The sequence below is a fragment of the Syngnathus leptorhynchus genome, chromosome 1 (genome assembly GCF_054491065.1).
Source record: "Syngnathus leptorhynchus isolate UIUO chromosome 1, UIUO_Slep, whole genome shotgun sequence".
NCBI classification, from domain to species: domain Eukaryota; kingdom Metazoa; phylum Chordata; class Actinopteri; order Syngnathiformes; family Syngnathidae; genus Syngnathus; species Syngnathus leptorhynchus.
Window position 1 is genome coordinate 15,339,146 of NC_141195.1, and position 12,331 is coordinate 15,351,476.

The 12,331-nt window shown below is 39.9% G+C and overlaps 1 protein-coding gene across 4 annotated transcripts in view; it reads left to right on the forward strand.

The window, feature by feature from the left end:
- LOC147062145 (cilia- and flagella-associated protein 47-like) overlaps positions 1-10,554 on the forward strand; it is a 33,257-nt gene extending 22,703 nt beyond the window's left edge. For 3 of the 4 annotated variants that reach the window (XM_085915469.1, XM_085915474.1, XM_085915484.1), the window contains 19 exons: positions 2-129; positions 795-860; positions 973-1,116; positions 1,217-1,390; positions 1,498-1,609; positions 1,683-1,736; positions 1,859-1,956; positions 2,052-2,227; positions 2,387-2,494; positions 2,853-2,964; positions 3,166-3,270; positions 3,410-3,566; positions 3,691-3,774; positions 4,905-5,031; positions 5,565-5,743; positions 6,516-6,675; positions 7,994-8,155; positions 8,647-8,815; positions 8,891-10,554. In XM_085915469.1, the coding sequence (XP_085771595.1) occupies positions 2-129; positions 795-860; positions 973-1,116; positions 1,217-1,390; positions 1,498-1,609; positions 1,683-1,736; positions 1,859-1,956; positions 2,052-2,227; positions 2,387-2,494; positions 2,853-2,964; positions 3,166-3,270; positions 3,410-3,566; positions 3,691-3,774; positions 4,905-5,031; positions 5,565-5,743; positions 6,516-6,675; positions 7,994-8,155; positions 8,647-8,815; positions 8,891-9,070 (2,495 nt within the window). In that variant the 3' untranslated portion in view covers positions 9,071-10,554. Of the gene's footprint in view, position 1; positions 130-794; positions 861-972; positions 1,117-1,216; positions 1,391-1,497; positions 1,610-1,682; positions 1,737-1,858; positions 1,957-2,051; positions 2,228-2,386; positions 2,495-2,852; positions 2,965-3,139; positions 3,271-3,409; positions 3,567-3,690; positions 3,775-4,904; positions 5,032-5,564; positions 5,744-6,515; positions 6,676-7,993; positions 8,156-8,646; positions 8,816-8,890 lie in introns of those variants that run through there. The other variant, XM_085915492.1, reaches the window with a different exon arrangement.
- Positions 10,555-12,331: the final 1,777 nt, after the last annotated feature.

Here is a 12,331-nt window from a genome sequence, read left to right on the forward strand (position 1 = left end):
GATGACGATTGTGTGGAAATCCCCTTGCGGTTCAAGGCAGACACAGTGGGACAGTTCTCATGTCAAATCATTCTGAAATCCTGCTTTGACACCAGAGTCTATTTGATGGAGGCGCTGGTCACCTCACCGGTACATATGGTCTTAATCAGGAACTTTTGCAAATGTGTAAAATTGCTGGTGGTAAAATCCGATTTATCAATTGATGAGCCAGACAAAATGGCCGAAGCAATGGATGTCACTTTGAGTGAGCTGATGTTTTCTTTTGTTACAGTATGACCAAGCTCTGTCATGAATAGTGAAACTAAATGATGCACTGCCAAAATAATTAGAATTGATACGTGAAACCACAATTATACTCCCAAAACGATATAGTGTAATTTCAGACTCATTTCACATGACCATTTACAATAAATGGTTGATGATCTAGTTTGAGAAATTAGCACCAGAATTGCCTAGACTGCACATGGGCAATTCTGGTGCTAATTTCTATAGTTTCCACTAACAACCCAGGCTAAATTGAGCTATTCCCTGATAGATAAAGCTTTTCACTCTGTCCAGATGTATCACTTCATTATACTTCCTTAAAAACAAATCCTATTTAAAGAAGCCTTTATACGGGTATCTTGTGGCTTCTTAGGGTAATTCAAAACTAAGCAAAACAAAAAATGCAAATAGAGGAGTTTATGAATCATGATGCACAAACATATGAGGGATTACTAGATTTGAATTGCGATACTTTAATGTTAATCACAAAAACATCTTTTATAATAATACATTTGTATTTGTTATCTCAGGGTGGATCTGTTCATTTGGACTTCAGTTCGCCTGCTCAGCATCCAGTCACACAAGAGATCCCTCTGGTGAGTTGTTAATCTAACACTTCTTTAGTACAACCCACATTTCTTTGCGATGCTCATGTTTAATTTGAAAAAGTGAAATAGAACATGTATCATGGTTTCCTATTTCTTGCAGCAAAATGAGACCCACCAAGATTGGACCTTGAAGGCTGAGTTGTGTGGTGAAGGCTTCTTTGGCCCCAAGGTTTTGATTGTACCAGCCGGAACAAGAACTTGTTACCCTCTCACTTTTCATCCAACGACACAATGCGTTGTCATGGTTGGTTTTGCCTTCCTCTTATGTGTACTTGAATTCTATGATCTTTACACCATTTTATATGATGGACTGAAAGGTTGCCTGTGTCGATGTACTCTTATAGGGGAAGCTGTCTTTGCATAACAACGTCAACGGGGTGGATCACGTCTTCACTATTCGAGGAGTGGGTGAGCGCCCCCTGCCTGTGGAGCACCTTGTACTACGATGTCCTGTGGGAAAGACCACTCGCAGACAGCTGAGTGTCCCCAACTACAGTCAGAACGTAGTCTCGCTTCAGGTTGGTCACTTAAACGCATGCCCAATACGATGCTGCAGATTGTGAAATACGGGAGGCTAATTAATTTGTGAACCTGTGTGTGTGTGTGTCCGTGTGTGTGTGCATAGGTGGTGACAGACCTATCTATTATCAGTGGCAATTCATCCCTAAAAGTTCAACCTGGTCAAAGCACTCTGTACACCCTGGCTGTGTCGCCACGGAAACGAGGAGAGCTATCAGGTGATGTTTACATCCATTGCTCCTTTTGAATAGAATTTGAAAGGTGCAAAAAATGTTCAAATGTTTCCCACAGGTTATGTATCATTTGTTGAGATTGATCAGCCGGATGAGAGAAATGCGAACAAAGGTACATTTTTGTTGTTACTAGTTTTGATTCCTTCTACATCTAATTTTCCTTGCGACACATGTTTGCACCTCTACTTCAGTGCAAAGTGTGATTTCTTCGCCACCTCTGCAATTCTCTTTCAGTAAATACCGTCGGGCACTATGAGGTGTTCTACACTCTTGAAATAACTTGTGAACCAGAGGCACCAGTGAACACCTTTAATGTTCAGTGCGCTGTTCAAGTAAGCTCAACATACTCACTGCCTTTCTTTCCTGTTTGACATCTGAGTATTGAGAAAAATGCAAATCCTGAATTTGTCTTTGCCACGCTCTCCAGAGCTCCGTCGCCATAGAGATCCCTGTCAGTAACCCGGGAGAAGAGCTCCTCATGCTCAACGTGGACCTGGAAGGAGATGATTTGTGTGGAGCGGACTGGGTTTTCATCCCCCCGCAAGAAACGCTGTCCTACAAAGTCACATTTTCTCCAGTAAAAGTTGGGAAGACCAAAGGGAGGTTAGGAGTATCTCTTTTGGATTTTCATACCTCTGCTCAAAGTATTTTATTTTTTTTGTTTTTTTGTTTTTTATGAGCGTGGTAAATTTATATCACTTGTAATCTTTTCCAGAACAGTGTCGTCATTGTCAGTTTTTTTGTTTGTTTGTTCTGTCCCAGCGTGGTGTTCCAGTCTGAACCAGTCGGAGAGTTTTGGTATCAGTTGGAACTTTATGCTATTCCCTCTGCTGTTGTGACGCTGCCTCAAACTAGCTGTCCATTGGGAAAGTAGGTTGCGCCACAAAAAGCCACAACCACACTGCAGTTATTGCGTAATACACAAAAATGTTCACCATAGATCTGTAAAAGCTGAGGGTCTTTCAAGCTATTGTTTATTTTCAATTTACTTTTTTTGTCTTCCAAACATGCCAACACCGGCACTTTCAAATTCTAAAGAGGAAGGCCAATTTGTAGGGTAGTTTTACCCATTGTCAAAACGCTGTCATGGCATTACCGGAACATTAAAGGGTTCAGATTGCTTGATTTCCTATTCTACTCGATTAGACTTGATCATATTTTGCTATGGTGCTATGGGAGACTGGGCATTTTGAATGGAATTGTATTTTCTGTATAATGTATATTTTAGGTGGACTCGCCAGTTCATTGCGGTGGTCAACCCAACAGCAGATACAATCAAGGTGAACGTGACTAACACTAACCCTCGGAACTACACGCTGGAACTGGGCTCGGAAAGCACTGTTAGTATTTTTTTGTTTTGTTTCCTTTTCTTCTACTAAACTGTTGTTTCCCATGTAATTTATTGTGTGTGTGTGTGTGTGTGTGTGTGTGTGTGTGTGTGTGTGTGTGAGTGTGTGTGTGTGTGTGTGTGTGTGTGTGTGTGTGTGTGTGTGTGTGTGTGTGTGTGTGTGTGAGTGTGTGTGTGTGTGTGTGTGTTTCAGCTTACTGTAGAACCCCACTCTGCCACCCAACTTGGGGTCGTCTTCACTCCATCATCTCTTGGAGACTGTAACCACGGAGCAAAGATCACTTTCACATGCCCTCAGGTGTTTGGACACCTACAGAACTCAGACAACTTAAAGTTTATGAGTTGCACAATATTTTAATGCATTTTGCCTCGAGTAATTTAATTTCAGCAGTTGCTGTTTTTCCGATATTATTTTTTTGCCCTTTTTCACACGGTAGTTGGAGCAATGGTGTGTGTTGTTGTTTGGCCGGGGTCTCGAGCCCGGACGAGAGGAACCTTTGAGCATCTCTTCTACAGTCGGTGCCAGCCAGTCTTTAACCGTTCGCTTCACAAATCCCACCGAGCACCCAGCCACAGTTGGAATCACACTTAAAGGTGACATGAGAAATGTTGTTCATGCACCCACTTAAACACGCGCTTATGTACGCACACAAAGACACACACACACTATAAATTACTTCGTCACTTCATCACTTGTTTTTATTTGTATGTGCAACAGATAAAGATCCAAGTGCTGCCCCTGACTTTGTTCCTATGACTCCTGACACGAGCATGTTCTCGCTATCTCTGAGTCAAGTGGAAGGTATGTTCACTTATTCCATATTTCTAAAGAACATATTATTTTTTCAAACAAGCACTTCGAGAATGCCAAATAAAAAAATCCTTCACCGACTGAATGGCTGACTACAGCAAGTCAGAATTTCCTTTCGAAATGCAGGCATTGGCACTTCTACGTACATGAGCAAATTTGTCAGAAACCCCTGAGCTTCCTTCCAACATAAATATTTTCGGTGGCAGTGAGATACGAATCCTAACTTTTTTTTGACAGTTCGAGTCAACATTTGGCAGATTTGACTTGCCGGCAAACTTGAGATACCATTGCTGGATGGTTGTAGTGAACTCAACACACTACTCGTTCTAGCAGCTCATGAGCAAACCCTTTAAGCAAGTCTTCAAGCTCCTACTCCTTGGATTTTTGAAAATAATTTCATGAGGCTTTGCGTGAGATATCAGCGCTAACAAACAATGCAAAGTACCATAGACAGGGTTGTTGAGTTTCTTCTGAAATTCTGCTGGCTATTTGTCTTTAATGCTTGCTATAGTATCTACAGTATATGTCCATTTGTTTGTATAATTTTGCCCCCACGGGGCCAAGGCGTACACACCGAAAGGATCAATACCCATTGATACTCTGGCATTTTTTTCCCCCATTTACTTAAGTCACGACTGTATGTATGGCGCTTCAAATAACAGCTTCTATCATTCAAATGGATTCCAATGAAATGTTTTTTTTTTTTAATGACGTCACAGCTGAGATTCTATTCTTCCTTCCCTCAGAGACTTTGCTCAGTCCTGACATTTAATTGCTTCAGCATTCTTTGTTGATTGCCGCAGAGACTTTTGTGCACAAATTGGAACATTTCCTTTGGCATCTTGAAAGTGTTAACTGTAGAACAGTGCATCACAAAAGACATTCTCTTGCTTAGTTTATCAGGAGGATAGCTTCTTGTTTACAAAAACCCTGCTATGCGGTGTCTTTTTTTAAATAGGCGATGTAGAGAAAGTGCAGAATTTGCTCAATTTAATTTGCTGGAAGCAAACACCAAATGCATTTTCTAAACTATCCATTCTACTTTAGAGGTACTGCAGATGAATTGGCTTGGTTAATATTGGAAGTTGGAAAGTGTTGGCTCTGGATTTTTTTTGCTGCAGGTATACAGATTAGTGAGGGGGGAAGTTTGGATGTGCCGGTTGTGTTTGCACCCAAGTCTATGGACCCGCAGCAGGCCTGGTTATGCATCTCTATGAAGCCCCTCAACGACGTTACGAGCGGGAAAAGGTGTGTAGTATTTCCATTCTGACGGAATTCTACTTTGGATGTAACTTGTAACATAGATTGTAAAAGTGGCCAACTCGATAAGGCACAACGTGTGATGACATTGGGGCAATTAATAATTTTCCAGAATAAATTGATGCCATGACATAATTTACACATCCTTGCTGTCATATCTCTATTTCCTATCAGATTATTCTTTTTTTTTGCTGAACATGTTCTTTGAGTTCACATCAATTAAAAAACTGCACTACTATTAGGAACAATGAATAACAACAATGCTGGCGACAGTAAAATGAAAATCTCGCTTGTTTGTTTCTGAAAGAAAATCTTTATATCATAGGCCTTACTTGGTTTTGCAAGGTCAGGAAATACAAAATCCAACAACAGCATGACAGGGAATCCGCTAGTAGCTGTAACTCTTTTTTTTTTTCTGGCGCTTGTCTGCTTTTTACGCCCAAACTCCTCTTAATATGTTCACTTGCTACTAATGACGAATAGCGAAGCGTTAAGCATGCTCTACACTCATAATTAAACAGGGCAAGGAGGAAGCTGTCGACCATCTGTTGGATTTACCCTCTCTGTGGGATTCCCGTGAAAGCGCCTGTTGATTACTCACCACTCTGCGTGCTCCAGTGTGAAGCGGGCTGCCAGCTGGAAAAAAGGCTTGATGTCCAGCTCACTGGATTAGTGTCAAATGCTCCAAGTGGACATGAAGGTATGGCTCTCAAGCATCTGTATCTTTTTGTCATGATGGACTGTCAACACTGGAGTAAAATGTTTTTATGTTTGATGTTGACTTTCAAAATAAGGGGAGGGATGTCTGTCCGAAACATGCAAATGTTAATTGTCAAGGTCACAGCAATGCTGATTGTTTAGCACTGTTGATCAAAAGAAAAATTTCAACATATTGCATCAGACAGTGTGTTTTCTTAAAGTCCCCGATGGAGGCTTTACAGGGCTAGAATTATTGAGTCAACAAATCCTCAGAAGCTAATGCTATGATGAAAAGTGACATTCTGGCCACATTATTATAGTCTGGTTTCTCTCAGAAGGCTGTTGACTGTGAAATCAATAACAAGCTAAGGCACCCTTTCATATCATTACATATAAACAACAAATTAGTGTATGTATCATGAGGTAGGTAGTATAATGATTTTGAAAACACAAGTCTAGATAATAGTGTTCAGCTAATAAAGTTAGGGGGAAAAAATGCTTGCAATAGCTGAGTTACATATGACAAAGTGAAATGTGGTGCAAATTAGAATCCTGGAAGTTGATACGTGTGATTTACTTTTACGGGCCACAAAAAAAAGATGTGGGTCAGATTTGGCCCCTGGGCCTTGAGTTTGACACCGGTTTTTACAAGATCCCAAGTGAAATTACTAGTTTGTATTCCTGAGTAACTTAACATCTTGATATGTCCATATTTTGCATCTCCATCCTTCTGCTGGTCAGAAGAACTGAATATTTTCTTTTTACTTTTCCAGTTTCCGATGTGCTTGTGGAAGACTTCCAATGTGAGGTGTGTTTTGAAAGTGAAACCGTGGACTGCCTGACCGCTACTATCGAAGCAGGGAGGAGGGACCCCGAGACTGGCGTTGTAACGCTCACCATCGATCTGCTCCACAGTCCGGTCGAGCAATGCAGGTGCTGTCACAAAAATCACCAGCCAAAGCTTTACGCACGATGACACGAGGCAACTTGACTGATACAGACACACGGCAACATCCAGTCTCATACTATATCCTCACAGCTTGAAACATAAATGCTCATTTTCATATTAATCAACACCTCCAATATGTGATGAAAGATGGCAGATTTGCCCCCCACCCCCCTCTGTGAAGAAGTAAATATGAAGCCATAAAAAGATTGTCAGGATCCAGACACACAGCAGGAGGGAGAGCGTTCAATCAGTTTGTCCTCCTGCTTTGTCAATAACTGATGACACGTTGCGTAAACAGCACATCATTTGTTTGTTTTTTGCCTCATCTGTCTCGACTGCATTCATTCGTGGGTCCTCGCTGTATTCTGCTTCTTCTTACTGTGGAAGATTTTCAATGTTGAGTTGATTGAAGACTCTCTTGACATCAATTATTCCAAGCATCATTAATGACTTTGGAAATCATTCAACTCATTTTATGGAATACACTTTTATCAGCAAAATAAGCAGTGCTCATTAGTTCTATTCAGAGAGCCAAGCAATGTGCTTTAGCTTCTCCAATCATGTTGTCATCCTAACCTTCTGATACGTATTATTATCGTGTCACCTCAACTCAGTTTTATTGATAGAGGACTTTCAAAAAAAAAAAAAAACCTCAAAGTGCTTGACAAGAACCCAATTTTGCAAATAGCACATTTTCACCACTACATTTTTAAAATCATTCAATGCCATTTGACAGCATTTCATATTTTTCAACATTCCACCTCATTCAATATCATTTCATTGATAATCCATTCAGCATTTCAGCTTTCACATGAGATTTCTTCAGAAGAGAGAATGTGGAAGAAACCGACCCCATACACCTTTTATTCCAAATTGCTTGCGGTTTTCTTTGCTCATCATTTCAATCTTGAAAACACAACCTTGAAATTCCACCACAGTTTTGAAGATTTTCACGAACCAGCTGGAATCCGTTTTGTGCATAGTAAAAATCACCTGTGTAATGACAACATTTAAAGCAAACGATGTCTACAACTGTGAACCCTTTAAGCATTTCATTACAAATAGCACAATTACTGCCACAAATGCCTGAATTTGTGTTTGTGTGGAACATTGCATATGGCTTCCTGTTGAGGGAGTTCATTCATCATGCTCTGTCTTAATCTGCAGCCGCATTAATGTGCCTGGCGGAGTCGATACCTTGCCAGAGTTAGCCTACTGTGAGAAAATGATATGGGGGTGCACCACAACACACCAGCATCTTACAATTTCTAACAATCGTGATATTTACGTGTGTATGTTCAGGTTCTCAGCTATTCTAGTAGTGCAGCATGCGTCCGGACAAATATGGAAGTTTTCCCTCGATGTCATGGCCACAGAGCCCCAGGTTGATGATGTCATGGACACAGATGTCACCGAGTTTGGTCAAACATCCGCGCTGGGCTTCTACTTGACCAGCACCACTCGGTGTGTATGTTTGCTCTCTTGCATGTACTGTAGGTTGAAAGCAAATGTTTGCTGTCTCAATTGCAGTTTTTTTTCAAAATAAGACTTTGTTGTATTAGTTGTAGAAGTGAAGTAGAAGTTTCCTACCTTGTTAATTCATTGTCGATAAATATTGTGAGAAATAAACGACATGATCAGTGTCTTCTCATAGGTGAATGTCATCATCTTCAAGGTCATTTGGGCAAATTTGTTATTTCAGAAGTGTGTATCAAATTGGTTGCCTTGGTAACCAAACGGTTGGTGATGCCTTTTACTATGAACCAAATACTTCAGTACATATTTTCCCTCAAAAGCCATTCCATGGTTAAAAATGAAGATCATGAATGTAGCCCAGCTAATCATGGAAGAAGAAATATGCTTAGGTATTGGGATAACATTCTAAGAAGAAGCTGGTCAGACTAGCCACTTTATCTGTCCTTCTGTCTAATTTCAATAAATATTCACATTTTCAGGAGACCGGAGCCCTTTACTGCAACATTCCTGCCAGGCAGCAGCAGTGAGTTTGCTGTAACTCCAACCTCTGGAATGTTGCCGCCTGTTGATTCCAGCGGTGCCCTCATCAATGTGTTTTTCACCCCCGCCATCAAAAATAAGAGACACAACGCAAGACTTACCATCCAGGTACTTCAATGTAGAATTTACACCACATTGTATATGAAAGTTGCATGATAAACAGTTGACCAATCATTACCACAGGCAACGGACATGTTGTGGAAGTATGACATCAGAGGTGTGACGCCTCCTCTGATTGAAACGTCACCCAACAACACGGCTCCGGTGCCTACACCCACCAGAGAACAGCATCCCAACTTTGTAACAAGGAACCTTCGTATTCCGGCCCTGGCAAAGTCATCACCGCTGAAATTTTGTAAATAACTCTTCACCTTTTTTTTGTCATTACATGAGGTGTCAAACGTACGGCCCGCGGGCCTAAGATGAACCATTGAGACAGTCTGGGCTCCATGTGGCCGTGGGCCGCTAACTGAATAGCACAGGTTTAGTTCATGTTAACAAGTTTACACAATTCTCTGAATTTGCCCCACCCCCAACAGAGGTACAAATCAACTTGAAGAAGAGGAGAATGGTCTTAATTAGTATTTTCATTTGTAGTAATGATAAGTGGACATTAGTGGACATTAGTTTAAAGTGTTTAAATGTGCTACTTTTCCCATTTTCGTGGTTAATAATAATAATAACTAGTTTTAATTGCAATCACAGTAATACTGATTGATATTTAATCTTTTTCCTAATTTTTGCACCCACTGGAGGCTCCGGTTCCCTCAACTTATGTCTGGATTGATTACATTCAGAGGTTTACCCCATTCACATGATGAATCTGGGTGTGAGAAAGTACAACTAATGCAAGCTACAAAAACTCGTTTATAGTCCTATAAACTGTGTTTTCAGGCGATTCATTTATTACACTTTGGTTCCAGGTCAATTTTAAGAATATTATAGACATGGAGTAAATGAGATCTTAAGGTAATTCAATTTTAAAGTGCGATACAGTATTCTTGAGTTCCAAATGCCTATTGAGGTTTTATGCCACAGTTTTTGCTCTGCATTAAAAGACAAACTTCTTGTTATTGATGTGATGATTTTACAGGTCTGGCTCACTTGACATCTAATTTGCTCTGCTAGCCCCTCATCTATGAGTTTGAGGCCCCTCTTTTTTGTGGCTTGCCGCAAATTGTTTTTCCCATTCTTTTCTGATAAAGCCCCACAAAATAATGAAGACACAAAAGTTGAAGCGCAAAGTGGTGAGGGATTACTGAACATCTTTCCTGAATTCTTGTGATGTTTTTTTTTTTTTGTTATGACTACTTCAATTTAACATGCCTTAAAATGAATCCCTTTTATTAAGATTGCAGAGGTTTTACAGTCAACTTTGATGAGCAGGAAATAAAAAAATAAAAAAAATGGCCATGATATACTAGTTACTGCCTCGGTTCAAATTAAACGTTACATCTTTTATTCCTTCTTTGTTAGATAATAACATTGTTCTAAATCACATCATAAATTACGTCTCTTAAAATGAGAGCTTTTAAATCATATCCAAAAACTTGCTTTCCATTAAATAAATCACTTGAGTGAGTGTGTGTGTCTTGCAGTATACTTTGTAATGTGACACCAAAGGTTGAAGATAAAAAATTGTGATGCAATAGAAGTGCCTATACTGGTTTGACCTCAGGTATCTTGTGTCCTCAAAAAATGTGTGATGTTCCACAAGACTTTGTTGCGTTTGAAGTTCGACCCTATTATCAGTGATAGAAAACTGAAAAGTTTCATCTCTGCTAACTTTCATCTTCTGCTGGACACCACTAACAACAACAACAACAACAACAACAACTCGAATCATCTTGTCTCTCTTGTAAACTACGTGTATACATTTTGGAAAATGTACTTTTAATTGCTTGTACAACTCCTCGGCGTCTTTTAAAAAATGTACAAATATGTATATAGTCTCCTCCAAAATTCTATTGTTGTATACTGAAGATTTTAATGAGTTTCAGATCAAAAGATGGATGTGAGACAAAAGTTTGGGAGTACAGCTTTTATTTCATGGTATTGAAATATAGATATGTTGAACAACTCTGGATAGAGCACTTTTGGGTTGAAGCCACACACTTGTCAAAGAAGCAAAAGTAGTGGAATGAGACTAATGAGTGTTTGTTGCCCTTTAGACTGATTCCCTAAAGGTATGATCGTATTTGTTTTGGGCTTTGAGCTTCACCTGTGAATACGGCATTTACTGTTTAGCAAACACAAACACCAAAGAGCTGTCTATGGGAGGAAAACAAACTTTTTGAAGCTGAGAGAAGAGGCAAAATCAATCAAAGCTGTTGCAAAAACATTGGCCATAGCCAATACAACAATTTGGAATGGAAAGAAAACCAAAGTATCGCTGTACTAAGCAACAGACATCAAACGGGTTTTGGTTCTGTTTTGAGTTGCCTAACACATCTAGGTGGAAATGCCATCAAATAAAAGCCGGACTTTGGTCCACGATTCATCTTTTGATCTGAAACCTAATGTCTTGAGTATACAACAAAACAAAGGAATTGACCTTGGTGTTCCAATAATTTTGGACAGGCCATGAAATGATGGAACTACAGTGGAAACAGACTGTTTTTAGTGTGTGTGTGTGTGTGTGTGTGTGTGTGTGTGTGTGTGTGTGTGTGTGTGTGTGTGTGTGTGTGCGTGTGCGCGCGAGAGAGAGAGAGAGAGAGAGAGAGAGAGAGAGAGAGAGAGAGAGATTGACAGTGAGCGATGATAGCTAGCGATGATAGCTGATTATTATTTTGGTTCATTAGCATATTTCATATCCTGCTGCTAGAATTCCAGCTCTTTATCAGACAACTTATGCATACACACACATGTAAATCCGTTAAGTCATCATAACGCTCGTCCTTGACATACACACACAAGTGCAATGAAGCATGCCTGAACCTTTTTTTTTTTTTTTTTTTTGTACACGAGAGAAGAGCTGAGTAGAGCTGAGAAAAGATGAAAGCCTTGTGTATGCATAATACAGTATGTGCATATGCATGTGCGATTGGATATTGAGTTAAAAAACAATTTAATATCTGTTAATATGTTTTGATTTATTTCAAGTCAGCTGCATTGCTTTGCTTTTGTTTCTTTGGCTTGATCTTTTAAGCCATATCTCGATTTGATCGGGATTTTATTGTCTTATTTTCTTATTACTCCAGGCAACAGGACATTCATTAATTGTGTATGGCTTATCTGTTGCTATGGGAACACACCTGCTAAGAAAGAGGTAGTGGGTTGGCTTGGTTTGTCAGCAAGACGTCAAGATGCATGCTCGAATCCTTGTTCTGGCATGCACCTTTGACTTGTTCACCCCATTACCATCTAGCAGTTGACATTCCTCTCGATAGTGTTCTTTTTTTGTCTGCCGTCCCTCAGCATAACATTCCCGCTACATGACAGGTTGTGTTGGCACCGCAAGTAATTCTACAAAGGCCAGCCGGGCTGTTTTTCTTTTTTTTCTTTCGTTGGATATAGGGCCTTTGACAAGGTGGAAGGAATCATGAACAGTTCAAAATTGCAGTTAGCAAAACCTTCAACTTTTTTGCCAGAAAGAATAAAAACAAAAAAGTTAGGAAATGTTTA